Source organism: Nycticebus coucang, chromosome 24 (genome assembly GCF_027406575.1).
Source record: "Nycticebus coucang isolate mNycCou1 chromosome 24, mNycCou1.pri, whole genome shotgun sequence".
Taxonomy (NCBI): domain Eukaryota; kingdom Metazoa; phylum Chordata; class Mammalia; order Primates; family Lorisidae; genus Nycticebus; species Nycticebus coucang.
The window spans coordinates 24,488,467-24,512,803 of record NC_069803.1 but is presented as its reverse complement, the minus strand read 5'-3'; the positions used below and the strand labels follow the sequence as shown (position 1 = coordinate 24,512,803).

Here is a 24,337-nt window from a genome sequence, read left to right as displayed (position 1 = left end):
AGAGACATAAAGTAAATAAAGACAAACCATCATGATTTCAAGAACCTCTCAGAAAGGGTTACTTGGACATTAGTTACTAGGAGTTTAGAGACTTTGCAAAGGATCAGATAAATGAGTCAGCAGTGTATAGATGTTATACTTTCTCAAAATGAATCGCAAAGACGTCTTAATATGATATGTTAAGTGATTTATGAACTTCATTATTAGTATAAGAACAATTACCTACACTGGCTAAATTACCCATAAATTTTGTGTACATTATCTGTCCTCATAAATAGCCACATTTAATATGCAAAAGAGCTTTTCTCACCATTGCATGTTAAACTGTCTACGATAGCCTTTTAAAGTCTGAACCATAAAATGTGTCAAGCGGTCTATAAAACCAGTGTAGGGTGCCCCATGATCGCATTAATGTACACAGCTATGGTTTAATAATAAAAAAAGAGAAGGAAATGTATGGATAAAAAAAAAAGTCTGAACTACACTGGTTTACCTTCATTATTTGTCTACGCTCTTTAAGAAAATATTTCTCTTCTTCTTTAATAAATAAAGCATAAAATAAATATATATGTCTGTTGGTGACATATCTTGGTGAGAATAAATGACGTAAGGCACAGATAGTCTCTTTCCATGGGACACAGAACACTACAGAAATTCAAGCTTTTTGATTAAGTAACGTAACATAATAAAACATAGCCCACCTTAATGACACTGGAGGAACGATAGGGCAGGCACATTCCCCCTGGGTAAGAAATTCCTTGTGCATTGGTGTAGAGCCACTTGCCGCTATGAACAAGATGCAAAAACACAATTCAGAGTTACCCTTGACTTCTGACTGCAGGTGTTCAAAGCTTTGTGTTTCTAAATTCAGACTGAAAGTTAACATCTATATAATACTGGAAAGAAGATTAGTAAGCTGTGTTTGCCAACATTAGGAGAAATATCGATACATGCTATAGGTAAATAAAGCAGGTAAAGTAGGTACCACTCTGATATAGTAACTTTAAGGGTATTAGAAGAGATGGTGGAACATGTGCTCATTCCTGAGTAGTTCTCCTACAAGTTAGCATTCCTTAGGATAACAGGGCTACATGAAATATAAGGTAGGATTAAGTTCATAAATACTTACAAATACTGATACTTAAATACTTATCCTTTGGGCTAAGTCCTGTGCTACATAGTTTGATTAATAAAAATGATAAAATAGCCTCCCTTTTGAAGGAAGTAATGATTGAACAGTGTAGAAGAATTCACACTTTTACTCAGCAATATTAAAGCTATGGCAGGTTTCACTTATCAGATTGTCTGTCCACTTGTGTCGTGTAGAATATGGTCTTGAAGGGCTGGTTGCTGTATGGAAACATACTGATGAGGAAAAATGCCACAGAACAAGGTGTTTTCCCAGAAGAGCAGGTGGAACATTGGAATGGCATAGCGCAGGGTGAGGGAAGTTAGCATTGGACGTTGGTAAGTAATGTAAATGGATTCTAAAAATATTTTGCTTACCTATGGTATTTTCAACCCTGCCAAGGAATATGAATATATCAGATTTTTCCCTTTTAGTATTAATCAATATTAAAAGAAAGATCATTAAATAGTCTACTTGGACATTTTCTGTGAAGTAAGAAATACTTTTTGTCCCTACGTACTATCCCAAAGTCAGTTGCTTTGAAAGGTTTTTGTTGTTCATTTATTTCGTTGTTTTTTTTTTAATAATCCATCTAAAGTATGTAGAAAACAGAATTGCCACATACCTGAGTAAGAAAACATGATCAAAATTCTTCCTCGGTTTAAGGAATGTTTCTTGCCAAGTTGAAAAACGCAGTAAGGTGGTTTCTATATTTGAATGTTGTACTATTTTATCCCCGTTTGTCCACACTTCTATGCCAACCAGTGTCACGTGAATGTTCAAGGTTTTATAAATCTGTTCAAAGAAGAAATTATTTTCACATATTGTGTTGTTGCAAAGATCTGTAATCATGACTACATTCCTTTACTTTTCTTAAAAAAATAGCAATTTTCACTTGTGTGGTACATAAGTCTTTGTGTTACAAATGGACATATGCAAATGAAATTGCCCAGAATACTGGGTGAATTTGAACAATGAGATTGTTGTTTACAGTCAACAATCTCATTGACTGTAGAACAATGAAACTTGACCAGAAGGGTCTGATTGTCTTTGAACTATGATAAGTCTAACAGGCACGGGTCCCAGGATGTGTTTAGAGGTAAGATATGTTAAGGTTCCTAGGCTATAACTGGCCCGAAAGGGTGAATTCACTAACAGGGGTACATTGTGAATGGCTGTTCTTTATTTGTCTGTCTACTTCAGACCAAGCATTGGTTCTGGGTCAGGTTAGAAAGCTGGTGTTAGTTTTCAAAAACTTACCTTGGCTGCTTAAGAACTAGGCTCCTTACAAAGTTAGACATCTAGTCAAACCATGACTTCATATCTACACTCTGACACCCATCCTTGTTCCTGTAGGCCCCCATCTTAATGTGAGACAAACTTTATAGATCAGGTCTTCCAAAATGACCATAACCTGGCTTAGTGGACCGTCTCTATTCATGGGTGGACTTAACATTCATAAAACTGGACTCAAGTGCAAATGGAAACATTAAGGGTTACAATTCATCATAATTTACACAAGCAAATCATTTTAATGTATTTTACTGAAATAGCCCAGTTTCTGTGCAAAATGGAGACTTCTGCTATACAAAGTCACACACAGAGCAGTGATTTACAGCAGTGAGACTTTCAGGGGTAAATGTTTGCAACCTGCACCCTCCAGCTGACTATATGCGACTTTCTAAGGACTTTTTTGCTTCTCTGTGGTAATAGGTATTATGAAAATTATACACAGACCTTGTTTTTCACTAACCGGCTTTCGTTATTGTTTGTGTATTTAACACGTATCTCCAAAGATGACTATTATTTTTGCAATGTGGCAGAGAAAAAAAAAAATGGTCGGACACCCCTAGACAGTGATTGGTTTTCAAATTCTTTATACATTGTTTCATAAAATTTTTGATTACAGATCAGTATTTGAAACCTATTTAAATATTAAATGGCATTTACTTAGAAAACTGAAAACAAGAGCTGTGGTTGGGTGCTATTATTTTTTTCAATGCATTTTTGCTAATTAGTCTGCTTGGTAAAGTTTTGAGGTTTGGACTGCTTCATATCAGAGGAACTACAACAGGCCAACAGAGATCTGTCCTACAAGATTTGTTGGATTTGCATTTTTCAGCTTGATTCAAAACTATATTAAACCTTACCATGTTGACAAAATTGACCATTCCCCAAATTCGGCTCCTTAGTTTATTGTGAGGATGACTATTCCTGCGATACTGGGAATAGAAACATCATATCAACATTGATTAGTAAGAGTTAAATAAAAGCTCAACCAAATACTTCACCCATTATGAGATATTACAAAGCAAAAAGATCATTGGTAAAGAGGCCTCTTTCCAGTCAGCTAAAACCAGGCAGCGTATACAGAAATAAATTTTTGATATGAAACAGTACTAAATACAGCTGTTTATAAAGACATGCTTTGGCTTAGCAACCTTTTAAGTTGTTTTTTTTGTTTGTTTGTTTGCTTGTTTGTTTTTGTAGAGACAGAGTCTCGCTTTATCGCCCTCGGTAGAGTGCCATGGCATCATACAGCTCACAGCAACCTCCAACTCCTGGCCTTAGGCGATTCTCTTGCTTCAGCCTCCTGAGCAGCTGGGACTACAGGTGCCCACCACAACACCCGGCTATTTTTTTGTTGCAGTTTGGCCAGGGCCGGGTTTGAATCCGCCACCCTCCGTATATGGGGCCAGCACCACCCCCTTTTAAGTGTTTTTTTTTCCCCTTTTAAGTTTTTCTTTCTAACTTTGTCCCCTTTTCACATGACATTATGTTACATTATTTATTAAACCAATGGATTAGTGTTCTTTGGAATCCATTTTTATCATATTGACGAAACACCACCTATCAAAGGTCCATAGTAATCGTTGCATTGCAAACAACAACAACTTTATCATGTCTTCTGGGTCTATGGTATCACAAACTAAGAAATAATTAATTAAAAAACACTCTGGGGCCAGAGCTATGCTGAAGAGTCTCAGGAAACGGGGTCTGTCACTTTCCCATTCCAGCCTATTCTGACTTTTGTTTTCTTCTTCCAACTGACTTCCTCTTCTACTATCAGAACCTTGTTATCCATTATCAATTTAGATATAGATTGATTATGATAAAATATTATCATTTTATTATTAGATACAATGTACTTAATAACAACATAAGGAATCCTGTAGAGATAAATGCAAATGTTCAAACTTCTTTCACAGTAAAAACTAAAATAGATAAGCTTTTCTTGAATCCTAAAAATTAGTGGATACTAGTTACCATTCCATGGGTCTTCCAATATATTAATTATCCAGACGCCTCCAAAGCATAGAATTAGAATCTCTTTAATTTTCCTCCACCATTGATTCTAGGCTTGGTCATATGACTTTAGTCTGGCTAATGAGATGTTCATACATGTAATGCAGCAGAATCCTGGAAAGCTCTTGCACCCTGGAGCCTGAACTTGCTCTTGAACTTTTGGTGCACAGCCTCCTGGAGACACATGGCTGAAAACCAAAACCACACACCACACAAGTGACTGAGGTCCTCTCTGACCAGCCAACCAGTGAGTGAAGCCACCAGGTTACTACAGGGGCAAAAGCGACACTCACCAGGTTTGAAGGAGTTTGTTACACAGCACTAGAGAACTAAAATAAGATTATAATAACTGTAAAATATGGAAAGATTTCTCCCACTTCTACTCTTCAGAAAAGTTTGCAAAAGATAAGGTTATCTATTACAATAGACTTTCATAAAAATGTGTCTTTAATCTGAGCCTGGGGTCTTTGTTTGTTGATAGATTGTGGATGACTTATTTACTTTTTTAAATATGTTGTTTTCTATTTTTTTTTTCTTTTCTTTGAGAGAGAGTCTCACTGTGTCACCCTGGGTAGAGTACAATGGCACCATCACAGCTCACAGCAACCTCAAACTCCTGGCCCTTTAGTGATCCTCTTATCTCAGCCTCCCAGGTAGCTGGGAGTACAGGCATCCCCACAATGCCTGGCTAGGGGGGTTTCTATTTATTTTTGAGTCAGCTCAATAGCATTTTACTATGTACTTGACCTCTAGCAGTTCAGTGGGTCTTTAATCAACTTTTATGTAGAGAATCTTTGCTTGGCATTTGTGCATCTCAAAAAAAAAAAAAAAAAAGATAATATCACATCCCATATCTGCACATGGTAAAGTTTAGGATTTTTGTTTTCCCAGGCAGTGTATTTTCCCTGCCCCTGGCTATAGGCAGATAGAAAATTTCCTTTGTTTCTTATGGTTTCAGTGGAACTTTTCTAGTGCCTTTTTCTGGTGTATGGGGAAGCTTTTTATGACACTGGAATGGTACAAATGCATTTCCAAATTTTAGCCTCCTTGAGTTAATTCCTCAACTCCCTCTTTCTCTATATTGTGAGCCACTGGCCCTTTGAATTTTACTTACTGTTCTGGCAGAGACTTTCATCTTCATTTTTACCCCTTGGAGATTTCCAATGGTTTCTTTCGAACTCAGCTATAGCTCGCTAACATGCTCTCCATCTCTTACGCGTTGTTCAGCATTTCCATATATTTACAAAGGGGAGGAGGTCTCTATTTTGAATTAGTCTGCTATATTGTCAAAGAATCCAATAACCTCTTATATTCAATACATCTGCTTGGGGAGGCTCAAAACAGAATTTTGACCCGGAATGGAACGCTGATTGGAATTCATTTTTGTCTTGATGTTAAAGTCACAAGTATAATTTTGTAAGGATGAATGAAGAACAAAATGAAGGTTCATCTGAAAACTTACCATGTTATCATCAGCTACAATGAACAGTTCAACATAGTTTTTCTTACGGATGTTCTGTTAAATTTACAGAAAAGTCAGTGAAGTGCGATTCACAATTTTTTATCTTAACATTTAAGTTGAAAAAAATGCAACAGGTAAGAAATGTTAATATTATTGATACCAAAAGGTGAGGCATAGGAGTGTATCTGCTAATGTTATCAATCTATCTAAATGCGATCTACTCTATAATTAAACATGTGGCCCAGTACATCAGATTTTATTAATACTATAGGAACACACCATATTTTTTACTTAATTTTTATCAAATCATAACTGTATACATTTATGGGGTACAATGTTATGATTTAATATACAATGCAGAATGCTTAAATCATACTAATTAACATAACCATCACCTCACTTACTTATTGTGGTAAGACATGTTTTTTTTTTTTGAGACAGATTCTCACTATGTAGCTCTCAGTAGAGTGCGGTGGCATCACAGCTCACAACAACCCCAGACTCTTGGGCTCAAGAGATTCTCTTGCCTCAGCCACCCTTGTAGCTGGAACCACGGGCACCCACCACAACACCCAGTTACTTTTTGTTTGTTTGTTTAGCAAGCTTGGGCTGGGTTCAAACCCACCAGCCCTGGTGTGTGTGGCCAATGCCTAACTGCTGAGCTACAGGCACCGAGCTTGTGGTAGGACATTTATAATATACTCTTAGTTGCTTTGAAATGTACCCTTGCCTTTTGTACAATAGGTGAAATCCCTCCAAGTACCTGACCTTCTCTAGCTCTTCCCCCTCCTCTCCATTTCTTTCCAGACCATCTTTGTGTTTTATCATTTGTATGAAGGTGTAAGTGTTTATATATTGATTTCATAATAGTATGGAGTACGTTGGAAACTTTTTTTTCATTCTTGAGATACTTTACTAAGAAGAATATGTTCAGCTCCATCTAGTAAACATAAAAGATGTAAAGTCTCCCTCTTTTTTATGGCTGCGTAGTATTCCGTGGTCTACATATACCACAACTTGTTTATCCATTCATGGGTTGATGGGCATTTAGGCTGCTTCCTTGACTTGGCTATTGTGAATTGGGTGAACATTCCATATTTGGCCATACTTCCTTTCTTTGTTTAGTCTTTCAGGTCAACTAAGAACTATAAAGGATTGTGAATCCAGATTTTAACATTTAGGATTAATTTCTTTTTTATTTACGAAGTAAATTTTTAATAGGTAAGCTCACATGAAAATCACATAGCCAGAGCCGAAAGCTAAAACCTAAGACTGACGAATGGACTGACTATTCCTTCTCCTCCTCCTCTCCCAACCTCCTAATTTGCAATAGTCTCAATTGTAAGGAAATATGAATACATATGCTGATTATAGGTATTTTTAATAAAATATTAATATAAGGAAATTCTTCTAAGTTCTTCGCTTTTAATGTGTAGGCACTGAGGTTCCTGCCTATTCTCTGAGGACAAACTAGAGGCATAGTGTTAAAAGATTTGACTAAGCCACCCTTTTGTGGGCTGAGTTATCATTTGTACATTGGTATATTCAATCAAGAAACATCTACTAGGCATATAATGTATTTCAGACACTGTATGGGCCATGGGTATGAAAAGAAAGTGAATGATCAGGTAGCTTATAGGCTCACATCTAGTGGGCATTTAAAGGGATATGAACTAGGTGTATAGAAAAGCCCAAAACGTAGAGAACTATGTGTGAACATACCACCCCAAATTGACTTGTTTTTATCTTATCCTTAACTGTCCTTTGTCATTAAAACATTTGGCCTGATGAAAGCAGGAGAACGCAGCTGGTCATCAATGATGACCGTCCTTCACTCATTGATCATCATTCATTGATGATCATCAGTCAGTGATTCCCCCCACATGGCAGGGAAGATAAGGAAAGACAATACTTAGGATAGTTTTCAGGACATTGCAAATTTCATTCTTCTAACAACTCAGAGACCCAGTGCTGTCAATCTATACGTAGGGTTGTAGATGGAACAAACTGAGATTTACTCTAGGAAATAAATACTTTCTATATAGATAACAAAACAAAAAAGAATTGAATTTCAAATCTCAGATGAGGAATTGTCAGACTCAAGGCAGCACATGTTGGACTCCTCATAATCCTTCCCTCAAGAGCATAAAGAATATAAAAGGTGTTTTACATGGGGTAAAGATGATTTAATAATCAAGTACTCACTTTCGTTTTGGAGTCTTCCTTGGATATAGTATCCCCTGAAACAGTTTTCCTGGTGAAATTGACCTCTGCACAAGAAAAATTGGCAGCATATGGCATCCTCGGGTTGTATTTGAACACCAGATGTTCTCTCTCCTCTGAGTATTTCACTGGTTCAATGAGGTACCTTTGGTCATTTACTCTGAAAAATCCCCTGAAGAAATTGGGAACAAAGTTATGTTTTCAAGATCTGCAGTCACCCTACTTCATTTCAGTGACTTTGCCTTTTCGAGCTTGTTTTTTTTTTTTTTTTTTTTTGGCCGGGGCTAGGTTTGAACCTGCCACCTCCGGCATATTGGTCCGGCACCCTACTCCTTGAGCCACAGGTGCCCCCCGACTTTGCCTTTTTAAGAAAGGGAAGCTACAAAGTCAAGGTCTCACCAGCACGTAGCTGGGTGCTTTGGGTGGATATGAGATCACACGTGGCCTTGGATTGGATAACTTTTTCTATGAGTCAATTTATCTTGATTTTCAGAAGAACTTACACCATCCAGTCTCTGCTTTGAATATAAGTAGAGCAGTGATTCCTATCTGTGGTTGTGGACTACTGGCATCATCCCCTCCCCTCCAAGCTTGGGAATTTTTATGTCAATCATACATTAAATGTAGAGAAAATATATGAAAGTAAAAATATTAATATACGGTAATTTTGTCACTAAAGGGGTTCTTTTATTTGTTTGTTTTGGAGACAGAATCTCACTTTGTCACCCTCAGTAGAGTGCTGTAGCGTCATAGCTCACAGCAACCTCAAACTCTTGGGCTCAAGCAATTCTCTTGCCTCAGCCTCCCAAGTAGGTGGGCCTACAGGTGCCTGTCACAATGCCCAGCTATTTTGAGAGACGGAGTCTTGCTCTGACTCAGACAAACATTTATGTTTGTTCATGGATTCATTCAGGTGATCCACCTGCCTTGGCCTCCCAGAGGGCTTGGATTACAGGCATGAGCCACCTCTTCTGGTGCCAGTAAAGGCATTCTTGTTCTTGAAAATACTGGAAACAACTCTAGTAAATGCCCCATAAATGAAGAAAGAATGCCTATTCTTCTACCCTTTACCTTTCCACATCCTCCTTTGTCCTTAAACTCAAGATTATACAGAACTATATGCTTCTTACTGAACTTTTACTCTTCAAAAGACTGGAAACACAGCCCAATTTACTAAAAATCTAAACTAGTGAAGCATTATGGTGTACTGGGAATTTACAGAAGTAGCCATCAAGAGACCTGGATCTCTGACTTCAGTATCCTGACCAATACACTGAGAAGACGGGCAAGATAACTTCCAGTCATCACCCAATGCTGAGTCCCCTGATCACACACCTGTCTTGCGTAGGACTGTGCATTAGATGTATTTTTGCGAAAACATACATCATAGGCTAGAGCTGATACACTGTTGAAAATATACAGTAGCTTTTTTTTGACCATTAAATTTTTTATTTACCAGCATTGGTAAAAAGAAGTAAGTGAAATGAATGTCTTTAAAAATCCACGGGGAAACTCGTAAAGCAAAAAGGGAATGCTGCTGCATTACCTGAGACCGTTACATGTGCTGATACTGGCAGCAGAATCATACTCGTGCATGATGGCTCCCTGATAGAAACAGTGATCCTAAAATAGAAGATGCTATTAACACACGCATAACTATTTACCTGAATATTTCAGTTCAGAATGTATCGGCATTTCATCTTGACAAATTACATTTTATTTGTTCATAGATTCATTCATTATACTTTTCCATTTGGAAATATTTGAGCGTGCTTCAGAGACTTTTTATTTTAATTGTAAGATTACTTTTGATTGATTTGTCTAAAGCCATGGATGAATTTTTCTCCCCTCCCCCCCGAGAATTTAATAGTCTATTAGGTGATGGCACTCATTTCAGAAATAGAACCTTTTCCTTAGAAATAATACTCCTGTAATCCATCCTGAAATCTTTACCACACTGACCTACCTATGATAATATATTTTACCCATTGTATATGAAATCAAGCCAAGTTCTTGATTGCTAAAATTAGGTTGCACTGTTCCATCAGTTCCCCTTATGACCTTTCTCTCCTCATTCTACTTTGGTATCTTTATTAATTCCTACTTAAATCTTTTTCCCAGTGTAATCCCATCGGGTAATCATTTTTTCCCCATCATTTCTATCTGCTTCACTCCTGCCTTTGGGTGACCCTTTTCATGGCCCTTCAGGGAGCTCATAACATTACAGGGGCAATAACCACCCTCTGTGTAAAGGAACGCCACCCATTTTTCCTTCTGTCCCAGTTGCCACATCACACGAAGACTTGGCTCTTACGGAAGTTAACATTTACTTTTTAGAAATACACTTTTGCTATGAAAGAGTGATGTTGCTCTTGGTTAGAAGGCTATACAGGGCATTTTCTGGAAAGGGTACGAGGGTATAAAATAAATGAACGAAGATTTATTTGGAGAATGAATAAGAGACTTCAAAGTTGGTGCCTCAGAAGGACTAGGCAAGGGGATGTGAATCCCGTAAGGATCAGGGCAGTGGAGATTTTCAAGTTATTTCATATCTTTAGATTTTATCCATTAAGCTTGGGCACAATCTCATTAGTGTGCCTAATAAGATCCTGCTTTAGCTTTTTCCCAAACTCAACACCATTTGAGTCTATAGAAGTCACTTTAGTAAAGGAAGATACATCAGTAGTCATCGGTTTGGTTGGTAGGCTGCGATTAGCTTCCTGTAGGAGTCATAGGGCCGTATTTTCTATTCTAGGACCATTCAGTAAGAGTAATAAAGGCAGGGTTCATTTCTGATATAAGTAGCACTTTTTAGAGCAGCAGCTTATAAAGCTAGAATTGAGTTTCAAAATCACATCAGGAAATAATAGTTTTAGAGAAGAGACGTAGGAAAGTTCCATAGGATACCATGATCTGAGGATGCTTGATGAGTGCCTCTCCTCTTAGGGAGTAGTATGTTTCACTGTAATTTGAGCCTAAGAACTCCCTGAAAAAGAGGGCGGAGAGGTAGTGAGAGTCATGCATTCTAAACATTAGGCAGATAAAACCAACCGTATGATGGACACGCCTTCATGTGGCTTTCAAATCTCAGCAAAGTACTCTTCTACTCCAAATAGAAAAGCAAAATCAAGCTAACTCATAAGAAAGCCCTTTCTACCTAAAGTTTATGGTTTCATAAAGACTGCAGAAAAGAAAAAAAAAATTCTGGCAACTTCAGCAAAGTAGCAGTTTAAAAAGAACTCAGAGAAAACATTATGTGGGTAAAAATCCAAGAGCCAAAATTAATGCAACAGCAAAGTGATATATGTGATGTATTAATGGATAGTAACCTACAGGCTACAAATTTTGCTAAAAATAACATGTATTAAATATGATAAATTTCCCCTCGTCCATGCGGTACTTGGAGTTGAGCCTAATCTTGATCAGCCACTGCAAGACCCCACCCACTGTAGTGATTCCAAGGCTATTGTGATGGTCCTGAATAAAGTCTGCCTTACTGTACTTTAACAAGTATTATTGAAAAACTTTTTCTTTCAGACCCCTTTCTACTACTTCTGTGTTCTTCTTCTTTTTTTTTTTTTTTTTTTTTTGGCAGGGTTTGGCCAGGGCTGGGTTTGAACCCGCCACCTCCGGCATATGGGGCTGGTGCTCTACTCCTTTGAGCCACAGGCAGCACCCAGTGAGCTTTTCTTAATCCAATCTCAACATGATAAACTTCCAGGGGTGCTTCCAAACCCGGTTCAAAGCACACTTTCTGGCTCTATCAAGCAGATTTTGATGTTCCTTCCCCTACGTGCATTTTATACTTCTAGAGATCTTCATTTTCATGTTTACCACATTTTTATCAGGCATTCCACAGTCAGCAAACCTCTTCTATGAAGACCAAGGTACCAAACGTTTTAAGCTATCTGGGCTACGTATGGTTTCTGTTACATGTTTTTGTTTTGGGTTGTTTGTTTGTTTTCACTCCAATATTCAAAATTTTAAAAAATTACCCTTCACATTAGTGTATTTCATCTCACAGCACGTTTGAACTATAGTCAAACTTCTACAGCATCCTTATATTAGGTTGATAAAAAAAAAAAAAAAACGAGTAAGAGAAGAATATACTTACTGTGCTTTGAATTTCTTTCAAAAATAATTAAGGACCTTAAGAGTTTTCGTGGCACCCCTAAGATCCTCTTAGGGCACACTAGTTGAAAATCACTGGTATACAGAAAAGAAAACATGTCCAAATTTGGCCCAATGGCTCACCTCTGGTATGTCAATCATCAAGGTTCCCTGGGAACCACTTGTAAAAAGGGACATTTCCTCCCATTGATTTGTCTCTCTCTGCTTCCTAAGACAGTACTAGCATGTTGGTAGTGTTCAATAAATAAAGGCTGAACTCATATTCAAAATGAACTAACTATTAATTTCACTCCTACTTTGGCTGATTAAACTATCATCAGACTGATACACTGTCTAAAAATTTAGTTGTGAACAACACACACAAAAACCAGCTACCTGGAGGATCTGATAACCAAGACAAGGCTGGCTGTCTCTGGAAGGATGCCAAGATGTGGAAGAAGGCACAGCATGAGGGGACTTTACCATTTTTGCAGCATTTATTCTGGGTAAAATGGAAATTAGACAAATTCTGCATCATTTGGGTTTTGCAGGAATTAAGAAATGACTTGGAGGAAAGGCACATGGAGGGTGCTCAAAACTGGTATCTTCCTTTATACCGAGAATGTCAAAATATCTAAGAGTCTAAATATATTATTAATATGCCTATGGCATTAGGTTTATTATATTTCTGCACATTTTTCCAGGGAGGAATTCAAAGTAGAGGGTGGATTTCTTTTTTTTTAATCATTCTTACATTTTTAGCTAATAGACCAGAGTTCCAATTCTTCAAAATTATTTACCCTTCCATTTAACTTGGCATTTGAGAACTCTTGAGGCTTTTAAAAGATTGAGGCTCTGAGACATAATTAGTATTCGTAGAAATGACCCAAAGGAAAATTATGAAAATGAAATAAACAGCAACAATAAAGACTTCTTTGAAGAAGACTACTAAAGAAAGCTATGGTCATTAGAATTACAGTATTTAGCTACACAAAATGTCCTGGTGAAGCAAATAGCTTCAATTCTCCAATACATTCTCTAGCTTATTATCCAATAAAACTTGGTTTGACATCTATTTTAAATAACTTATAAGTGACTTTAAATTCTTCAAATTTCTTTTTTTCCCATTGATTCAAAAAGCAGCCATGTATTAACCTTTTCTTAAAATAACGATACAGAGCTCTAAGAACTCCAAGTACCCCAAATACAGAGTCACTGGGAATTGAGGACGGCGTCTAGCATTGTCTTTAAGCTGTGGAGGTGAGATGAAGAAGAGGAATTCAAATGAATGATAGATAATGACTCGGGGATTTCAATTCACCAGCAGCTTTTACAAAAACTGGGCCACCACGGACTAGTCAATTTGCAAGGTATTGAACTTACCTTGACCTTAGAAGGTGAAGTATTAAGCTTTTTCTATTTAGTTTTATTTCATACAAGAGTTCTTCTTCATATGTTTCCTGAAAAACAAGATCTGTCATGTGACTGAAACACGTGATGCTTCTCTGAGCTCTGGGACCACAGCGCCATGGAGCCTCCCTGCTCACCTCGGTTCACCCTGCAAACCTTTCAGGCAAAACGATCAATACAGATAAAGCAGAATGGGAAGGGAGCTAACACTATAAGGAGGACTTTACTCAAGCTATTTTTTTTTTGTAGAGACAGAGTCTCACTTTATGGCCCTCGGTAGAGTGCTGTGGCATCACACAGCTCACAGCAACCTCCAACTCCTGGGCTTAAGCGATTCTCCTGCCTCAGCCTCCCGAGTAGCTGGGACTACAGGCGCCCGCCACAACGCCCAGCTATTTTTTGGTTGCAGTTTGGCCGGGGCTGGGTTTGAACCCGCTATCATCGGTATATGGGGCCGGCGCCCTACTCACTGAACCACAGGCGCCGCCCATACTCAAGCTATTTTTTAGTGAAAACATTTTAGCAAGATTTTTTTCTAGTTATAAAATAAAATGTGAAATGCATACTCTTCCTTTTCTGTCGCTGTACCATTAAGTGCATGTCCACCCAGCGGCCCCTCCCCTCTGCCTATGCATTTTCCCAGAATTTCATATATACGATTTTACAGTCTACTTTTTCGCTCAACAATAAATCATAACTATGTCTTAATCTAATAAATGTTCTTTTATAACATATGTCTTATGGCTGCAAATCACAATGCAAATGAACAATATGTACAGAGGGTGCTCGAAAAACGAATGCGTATTTTAAGAAAGGAAAAAACTGCATGAAAATTGCAATAGTCAATACGTACTGATAACAAAAGATGAATACAAGTCATGGTTGAAAAGCATTTCTCGTAATCGCAGAGGTCAAATGTGACTCAAGTATGACAATTTTAATACAGTTTTTTCCTTTCTTAAAATACATATACATTTTTCACACCCTTTATATATTTATTACCGAAACTTTGGTTTTGGTGTATTCTCTGTAGTTAAATAGAATTGTACTGTCAATGACAAGGCAAAAATATAAGACTTTTGATAAATATTGTCCAAATATCCTGAAGGAAGGAAGGATAAATTTAGAACTTCAGCATTAACTTACAGTGGTCTGTTTCCCGGCCTTCTTGCCAGTAATAAATACCATCATTAGTAAAAGTCTTTCAGACAACGAAATAACTTAGTGTGATAAATTATTTTCTTGGATAACCATTGGCATTCATATTTCTCCTTCTTTTAGTTAGTTGTTTGTAGTTTTCAGGTAAATTTCTGATTCATGTTCTTTCACCATTTTCTTTTGCCGTATTTTCTTTATAATTCATAAAACTCTTTTTTATTTAAAGTTCACCATTGTTGGTGACATATAGTGCACATTTTTTGAGTTTATTATTCATTCATTATTCCATAGTTGCTATTTCAGACACAGTGATAATAGGAAAAATACAATGTAGGATGAGTCAGAGGTCCCAGCCCTCATGGAAGCCTCAGCTTAGCAAAGAAGAGAAAAGAGAAAACCAAATACACGTAATTGAGTGTGATAAGCCATGCACTTGGAGAAAACAAAGGACTGTTCCAGAGACATTAAAAGGAAGAGTCAGGGGCAAAAAACAGCACATGCCAAGGCCCTGAGGTAGGAAGGAGCTTAACATGTTAAAGGAAAGGTGAGAAGTTCAGAGCTGCTGGAAGTGTACACAGAATAGAAATGAGATTAAGGCTCAGGACCACACTTATGGAGCACATTGCAAGGACAAGTTGGATGTATTGTGTGCAGAACACAAATGTCCTAATGCTATAATTGGGTAAATGAGGTGAAAGCTATGTTGATTAGTATGATGTAAGCACTCCAATTTGTACAAAGAATCAACATACTGAAAATAGCATAAATGTATTTATGATAAAAAAGAGAAAAGTTAAACAAAAAAGAAAGAAAGAAAGAAAAAGGCTCAGCGCCCATAGTACAGTGATTGTAGCGTCAGCCACATACACCAAGGCTGATGGGTTTGAACCCAGCCTGGGTCAGCTGAACAACAATGACAACTATAACAACAACAACAACAAAGAAATGAGATTAAAAGGAAGAAAGGAACTAAATCATGCACAGCCTAGAAAGTCAAAGATTTGGACCTTATCCTAAGAGCAAAGAGAGGCAAAGGGTCTAGACAGAAACATGGAGAGAGAAGCATGGAATTTGAGAAGGCTTCCTTAGGATTGACAATGGATTAGCAAAGTCAGTACAGGAGAAGGAGAATCCATTTGAAGCTACTGATGAGTACAGGGGGAGCGGGAGGAAGACTCTGTAAGGTTTAGTGATTGTTTGATGGGAAAGGTAAATGAGAGGACATAAGAAAGAGCCCAGGGTTCCGATGTGCTTCACTTGTTTACCACTTGAGCCACCGTCAGGCAGGTCAAGGAAAAGCAGCCTCTTGGCAGGGAGAGGAAGTCAGGTATTGATGAATGGAAGTGTGCATAAGTTAGGGTTGTCTTGACTTCAAGTTTAACAATAAACACATTAGGACTTTATTATAAAGACACAGAATTCAACAGGTGTGTGGGCAAGAAACCAGGCTTCCAAAAATAAGAAGGGTTGGGCCACATTTTAAAGCATGATTTAGAGGCAGAGGGGCATGTGAGTGTGTAACAGGATGACAACTGATTTTGGAAATTTGCATTTTTGAATATGGGTTTTATATTCACTAATATGAAGAAATAATTGTTAACATTATCAAGTGTGATTTTTTTTTTTTTTTTTGCTGTTTTTGGCCAGGGCTGGGTTTGAACCCACCACCTCCGGCATATGGGGCTGGCGCTGTACTCCTTTGAGCCACAGGCGCTGCCCAAAGGGTGATATTTTTAATCTTGTTGCTAATATTGCTTTTTAATAGTCAGAATTTTATCTTTAATTTTATTTTTATTTTAGAATCATTCCAGATTTGTGGAAACGTTGGAAAGATCATACAGAGAGTTCCCATATACTGTGCACCCAGATTGCCTTGTGGTTACTATTGTCTTATTTTAGTGTGGCTGTCATAACAAATGAACCAAGATTGATGTGTTATAATTAAAATTTATATATATATTCCTATTTGCCTAGTTTTTTCCCCCTTTTTCATGTTTTTTTGCATTGTTAGGTTTAAGTTATGAATTTTGGGGTAAAAATCACAAAAGAAAGTGTCATTTTGTTACATCACATGATGAGTGTATGCTACCAACGTGACTTCTCCCTGACCGTGATGAGCCTGAACGCCTAACTGAGCAGTATTTGCCATCTTTCTCCTTATAAAGTTACTGTCCCCACTCCATTTCAATGCTCTGCTCTTAAGGGGTGAGGACTTAAACCTCCATCTCCTGGAGAGGTAGGTAGCTACAGAAATTCTTTGACCTTTTTCTATGGGATATTTGTCTATTCCCTCCCATTTATTTGTTAATTTGTTTACTTGTATCAGTGTAGATTCATGGCTATCTATTTATGTTTCAGGTTATAATCTAAAACTGTACTATTTGTTTTGTTGGTCAAATTGTCCCAGCTTTGACCCCTGGGAGGTCTTTAACCAAGGTCCTGAATTCACCTGGCAGGCCCCCATCAATGTGTTTTTGGGATATTCTCTGGCACTACAAGACACCCTAAGCTTAATGTGTATATTTCCTGCCCCCATCCAGGCTCAGTTTGCATATTCATAATGGGACTTTCAACATCAGTCTGGATTAAGTCCCCGTGCCAGAAGAGCCCACCACAGTGGGTGGTAGGAATCCCCTCCTAGCTGAGGACATACCTCCAACCAATGCAAAGATTTGAGAAGGTGAGGAAAGAGTTGGAGACCAAGAAAAAACTGTCAAGAGAGTTATTGAAGAAAAGTGGTTAGATATGACTTCCAAAAGCGAGGAGGTGGAGAGGTGGGCTTTTATCATCGTAAGCAGTGGGAAAAGCTTCCTGTGGGAAGCTGAAATGCATCTCCCTTGTGGCAGAGAAGCCTACCAGGTGAGAATCTGGAAAGTGGGCTGCTCTAACAGTGAAAGGAAGGACAGTTGTCACATGGGAAAGATTTGCACTTCCATGGTGTGTTAGGGCCAAGGGCCTGTCCATATTCTCCATGAGTGAAATTAATGAACACCTAAGGGTTAAAATGCAAGTGTCTACTGCCATAAATATCTAAAGACATTCACCTAAATTCTTTTATAATAGGAGGAATTGAAAACTAATCGTGAGGCTTCGTCCTTCTTTTATATCTGTCCTCCATAAAAAGCTTCTATTACTGGGGCAGCACCTGTGGCTCAAAGGAGTAGGGCACCGGCCCCATATACCAGAGGTGGCAGGTTCAAACCCAGCCCCGGCCAAAAAACTGCAAAAAAAGAAAAAAAGCTTTCATTATTTTTGAAAATAATGTCTGCGATATTTTTAGTTTTAACACCTGAATAAACACCCTTTTAAGCAACAACTCAAGTGGGCTTTTTTGTTCCTGGGAAAGTTGTCCAATCTTGCCTGAGAATCTGTCAAGCCAATGAGACTGTTTTAAATTCTGCCTGAAAAGCTATCAGTGGAACTCCTTTGTAAACTGGAAAATTGTAAATGGTATCCCCCAAATCTGGACTTTATTCCTTTTTGCTTTCTAACTCATAGAGCGGTGTCTTACTTCCAAGCCCCTGGGTGGGAGTCCTCAGAGAAAGTGGGACTCCTCTCTTCAAGAGGCAGACAGGAGCTCTGGCTGGGGCCAGAGGCTGCTCTCTAGGGGCCTCTGAAGCAATCAATTAATCTTATTTACTAAATCAAAACCTGTACCGGTATGCCACCCTCATGGCTGTGTCCGACATCTCGCTTCTGTAGCCGAGGAAGCCTTTTAGGATGAACCACTTCTTGACCCTGTATTCCAGGGACTACCTTTTCTACATGGAGACACAAGGAGAAAAATGCATCTGACATTAATACTCATCCACTGAGACTGAAGAACAGAATTGCTCTCATAGGGTTCACTGGTCCCCCGTTAGCAATCATGTACAGCAACCCCATGAGATATTCCCACTCTATAGACAAAGAAACTGAGACTGACGTTTGAAAATTAGGAAAATAATTTAGGAAGGATACAGGATACTAAATCCTTATTTATAAGTGAATTATGTTTGTTAATTTCCCCTTTATGATAAAACATTTTTTCTAATTTTAATATCAGGTGTATCCAGATTAAGTAGAATGATTTTGAAGTATTTCTTCTTTTTCTGTTGTCTATAAGATTTGGCATGATCTATTTTTCGAAATTATCTTTTATCTTTATTTATGAAGAATAGTTGTCCATGCTTTGATACTTTGGGGAAAAAATAAGAAGTAGTAGTTAATTGATGACTCCATACTGAACCTCAGAGTTGAAGCATTCTATAATAGACATACTCTTATTTGACAAGGTGAATGTTACTTTCTTTGCATTACTCTTATTATTATTGCTTAAAGCTTTGTTGCAGCAATCATCTGATTTCTTTTCTGAATGTATTTGTCTTCGTTCATTCTTTGCGAGGTCTTTGTTTCTGGTCCCTATCTTAAACATGGTTATTGTTGTTAAATTTTAAGCCTTTTTAATTTTGTGAAGGCAAAAAGTGGAAGCCTAATGAACACCCATGTATATTGGAAAATAAAAAAATAAATAAATTTAAAAAAATTAGGAAAATACAAGCAAAAATGGAAAGGAGACAAAGAGATTAGCATTCCTCAGCAGCACCCACATCTTCACCTCGTTCTGCAGCCATCAGATTTCTCTTCTCATTCTCATGACTGTCTCTGGATCTGCCTCCTGTCAAAGCCTGCACTGAAACGGCCTGTTTCAATGTAAATTACTGATTGGGTCTTCCAGGGACATTTCCATGTGCAGTTTCACCTCCCACAATTAAGTAAAAAGCTTTTACTTGTCAGAGAGTTTCAGGCAGCCTGGAATCAGTGCTCAACATAATCGATCACGTCCTATGACGCTGGGAGGCACCTTGCTTAATCAGGGTGTGGGCTTCATGAAGAGGGCAAGAGCTTTTTGGAATATGCTCTGATTTGAATCAAGGTTTTCCCAGTTTATTTGCTGTGTGACCATGAGTAGCGTATCTAATCTCTCTGATCTATAAATAGTAGTCTCATTTTCCTTACGCACAAAGTGAAGATATCAGTATTCAATTTTAAGCATTCTAACATGCAACGTGGCTAAGGACCAGCACAGGCTTGCTATGTTGTAAGCATTCAGACATGTGTCCCCAGCTTCTTCCTCCTTGCTGTGGACCAAAGTGTTTAAGGGTGATGTGGCATTACCTAGACTCATAGAAGGCCACGGTTAGCCGTCACCTCGTCGAAGCGTTTGGCTATGTTTGGAGAAAAATCACCAATAACTCCTGTTCATGCCCCGTCACTTTAATAGGGATGTTCTTGTTTTTGTCACTTAGAACTTAAAGTTTGTGACTTAAGAGACATGACCCCATAGCAGAATCCTAATAACAAGAGCAAGACATACCTTTAATCTGAGAAATGAGTAAAATCATTGAAATTATCCATCCGGAAAGCATGCTGAATGATTCTGGTAACAGAGGAGACAGCGTTTGAGAAAAGATGTTCTCCCTTCTTTCTCCTGGCCTCCACTGCAAGGATGAGGCATCCAACAGATGGACAGGCAGTTTTCACTCAGCACAAGGAAATGTTCTCTGACAAAGTTATACAACTTGTTAGGCGCTTGAGGCTACAATCTGGAGAAAGGACTGCGTGTACTAATTAAAGACAATCACTAAGGTGGTGGTGGCCGAGGTGGGCTGAGCACAGAATTCCATTTCAAGTCGACTATGAATGTGATCCCAGATGTATTCAAACTTCAAAAGCGAAAACTGTCGGGGATGTCTTAGAAAAACTTTTTTTTTTTTTTTTGCAGTTTTTGGGCAGGGCTGGGTTTGAACCCGCCACCTCTGGCATATGGGGCCAGCGCCTTACTCCTTTGAGCCACAGGCACCACCCGTCTTAGAAAAACTTATCAAAAGATGTTTATATACATTTGTGTCGAAGAGAATGAAATTCTTGCCAGGAAGAATAATATCCCACGTAAAAACTGTGAAGGCACGTTCAAGAACATAAACAAAATAGAAATATTGAAAATGGACACATGTCATAAATCACATATTAGTTAAAATGAAAAGATAAGGCTCATAGCCTGTAGCTCAGTGAGGAGGCACCGGCCACATACACCGAGGCTGGCGGGTTGGAGCCCGGCCTGGGCCTGCTAAACAACAATGACAACTGCAACCAAAAACTAGCCTGGCGTTGTGGCCAGTGCCTGTAGTCCCAGCTACTTGGGAGGCTGAGGCAAAAGAATCTCTTGAGCCCGAGAGTTCGAGGTTGCTGTGAGCTGTGACTCTACAGCACTCTAGAGAGGGCCACATAGTGAGACTCTGTCTCAAAAAAAAAAAAAAAAATTAAAAGATTAAACCTAAACTCCAGAAATACATGCAACATATATAATAAAAGGTGAGAGTAAGTATCCTCATAACGTGATACTCTTTCACGTCTATTCTAAAGAGAAAATTCTAACGGACGAGGTGCAAAAGACTTGGACAGACCTTCTGTGTGTCTCTGGCCCCTTATGTTTGAAGACATATCCCACTGCTGATAGAATCCCTTTATCTGCATTTGGGGATCTATCCCCTCTCCTGTCTCACAGTATTGCTCTACTATCCACATAAAATGAACTAATCTCTGTCAACTGGAAGCTTCTTATTAACAATCTCAAATATCCCCCCTTTTGAAAAATCCTACTGTCCATTGTATATCCCATATGCTCCTATTCTCACCTCCTTTCCATTCCCTTTTCAGTTACATTTCAAGGTTTGTCTGAACTTCACGTGGCAATTTTCTTACCTCCAACTTATCTAATGCATGCCAGTTCTAGCAACTGCCTTGAAATACCCGAGTAATATCCCCAACACTGTCTCCATGTCTATAACCAAGGGACGTTTCCGTGGCTCATCTTACTTGTCCTCTTAACATCTGGCACCGTTGACTACATCCTGCCCCTTGAAATATTCTATTTAGCTCCCTGACACAACCATCTTCTTACCGTCTTCCTGGCTCCCTGGCAACTGGTGGGCACATCCTTTGACACTCAGCCTTTAAATTTTGGTTGGAGTCAAGTTATTTATCCTATACCCTCATTTCCTTTAACTATCCTTATTCCAGACCCATCTCATCCTCAGCTAGGGTTTAATTATCACTATCCTAGGCCTTGCATTTTATATTTCCAGCCGTCTTTACAACATACCTTTACAGCCAACTTTCCACTCAATGTCTTCATTGGAAGAGCTCAACGCCCCAGTAAAATCAATACATACAAGATGTAAGGTGTTCCCCCCTACAACCTGTTCTCTGTCTTAGATGATGAAGCCAGCATCCATTCAGCATTGCAAATATGAAAGTCAGTGTCATCACTGGCATCGTTCAGAAACAATCCATCACTAAATATTTTTTATTTTAGGTCCAAGAAGTATCCTGTCCACTTCTCACCAGCTTTCAGCCTCCATCCTATTGTACCTGACCACAGGCTCTCTCTGGCTACACTCAAAAAAGTGTGATCTTTTCAACATGCGAACCTGATTATGTCATGTGCCTGTTAAAAATGCTTCAGTAGTTTTTCTTTGGTGTTAGAGTAAAGACTCACTTGGCCGTAAAGCTCCCAAAGGTAATTTCCTTGCCACTTACTAACCCTGTGGTTTGAGTTAGCGATGAAACACTGTTATGTGTCTGTTTTCTCATCTATAAAATGGGTATACTGTTATCTATAGCCTAGGGATGGTGTACTAAATGAATCTGTGCTGACAGCAAGCTCAGCTATCCCCCATTTCGTTTACTCAGCAACTCTCTTGAGTATCTCTACTAGTTCTTCTCTCCTCACGTCTGTACATCTCTTCTTCTCGACGCTCATCTGATCACCTGCTTCTAGTTCACAGAGAAAAAAAAAAGCACCAGGAAGACCCTCACTTTCTCCTAATAGCACACCCACCTTATCACCACCACACGTCGGCTGCTGCTCCTCCACGTTCCCTCAATGTCATCACGCCAGGAATGGTTCCCTACCTCTACGGAATCATCTCAATTAAGATATACACAAATAGGTGATCATTTCTTCTACCCTTTAAAAAAATATTTCTTCTTTTACACCTCTGTCCAGCTGTTGTTCATTTTTTGGATATTTATTTATTTATTTATTGCGGTTTTTGGCCGGGGCTGGGATTGAACCTGCCACCTCCGGCATATGGGGCCGGCGCCCTGCCCCCTGGAGTCTACCATTTGTCTCCTGTTCCTCTTTCCCCATTTTCCCCAATGACTTTTTATCCTTTTATCCCTCCTACTGTCCATTCTATATCCCATATGCTCCTATTCTCACTTCCTTTCCATTCCCTTTTCAGTTGCGTTTCAAGGTTTGTCTGAACTTCGTGTGGCCATTTTCTTACCTCCAACGTACGGCATGCATGCCAGTTCTAGCAACTGCCTTGAAATACCCGAGTAATATCCCCAACACTTTCTCCATTTCTATAACCAAGGGACGTTTCCGTGGCTCATCTTACTTGTCCTCTTAACATCTGGCACCATTGACTACATCCTGCCCCTTGAAATATTCTATTTAGCTCCCTGACACAACCATCTTCTTACCGTCTTCCAACCCCCCCTGCAACTGGCGGGCACATCCTTTGACACTCAGCCTTTTTAGTTCACAGTTTAAAGGTATCTGTCTCAAGAAAACCTTCCTTAAACCCCAAGTCGAGGCCGCTTTTCTTCATAAAATGTGATTCTTTTTCATCTGAAAACTTACGTTGGTGTATTATTCCCTTATTAGCTGAAATATCTGAGTATCTGTCTCCTCCAGATATCCATAAGCTCCAGAAAGCAAAGAGTATACTTGCTTTTGTTCACCCGTGTATCTCAAACTTACCAGGGTCATACATATAGACACTGTAGTCTGTGTAAATTTGTTGAGTGAACTACTTTCAACAAAGTTCAACTACTATGCAACATGATCATCATCTGATGATACCCTTCCACTTTTCTTTCCAAAAATTCTGAATATGTTATTGAAACAGCTTTAACACAAACTATCATTCTGCAAGTAGAATTCCCAGCTCTCTTTCAGGCCGATAGAAGAGATAGTTGAAGGCCAATGGGTCTATGCTGTGTATGTGACCTTCATTAAACAGACATTTGATCACTCATCGAATGGAAGTCATCAGCTTAATGCTCCATGACAGTTGAAAAGAATATTTTAAGTTGGATGACGGGAAATAAGTTGAGCTTTCCTTTGTTACTATCAAAATTATAGAAAATAGAATAAACCAATTTTTTTTTTACCAAACTTGAAACCTAAATTATTTATAGTGTCATGTTAAGTGATATGGCTTTAAGATATTTGTGTGATGTCTTTGATCAAGTTATGGTTAAGATAATTTCCAGTCTATCTGAGATATTAGAGATATGGCATTAACTAACCATGGCTAACCCAGGTGAAACAGCCAAGAACTTCAAAGAAATTCACAGAATTATGTTGTAACTTATTCACATCACATAATAAGTAGAAATCAGAGATTAAAAGAAACTTTCTGCCTAGCTCTGTGTTCTTTCTGTTATATACCAGAGCCCCTTTTTAGAGGTGGGAGAGAGGAAAC

The 24,337-nt window shown here is 38.5% G+C and overlaps 1 protein-coding gene across 1 annotated transcript in view; it reads right to left on the bottom strand.

Moving 5' to 3' along the window:
• ADAM7 (ADAM metallopeptidase domain 7) overlaps positions 1-20,249 on the bottom strand; it is a 37,341-nt gene extending 17,092 nt beyond the window's left edge. The window contains exons 1-10 of the mRNA XM_053578634.1: positions 20,155-20,249; positions 18,456-18,559; positions 13,614-13,690; positions 11,028-11,106; positions 9,667-9,743; positions 8,103-8,292; positions 5,898-5,951; positions 3,280-3,351; positions 1,755-1,924; positions 702-786 (exon numbers count right to left, since the gene is read on the bottom strand). Of these exons, the coding sequence (XP_053434609.1) occupies positions 702-786; positions 1,755-1,924; positions 3,280-3,351; positions 5,898-5,951; positions 8,103-8,292; positions 9,667-9,743; positions 11,028-11,106; positions 13,614-13,690; positions 18,456-18,559; positions 20,155-20,206 (960 nt within the window). The 5' untranslated portion in view covers positions 20,207-20,249. The remainder of the gene's footprint in view (positions 1-701; positions 787-1,754; positions 1,925-3,279; positions 3,352-5,897; positions 5,952-8,102; positions 8,293-9,666; positions 9,744-11,027; positions 11,107-13,613; positions 13,691-18,455; positions 18,560-20,154) is intronic.
• Positions 20,250-24,337: the final 4,088 nt, after the last annotated feature.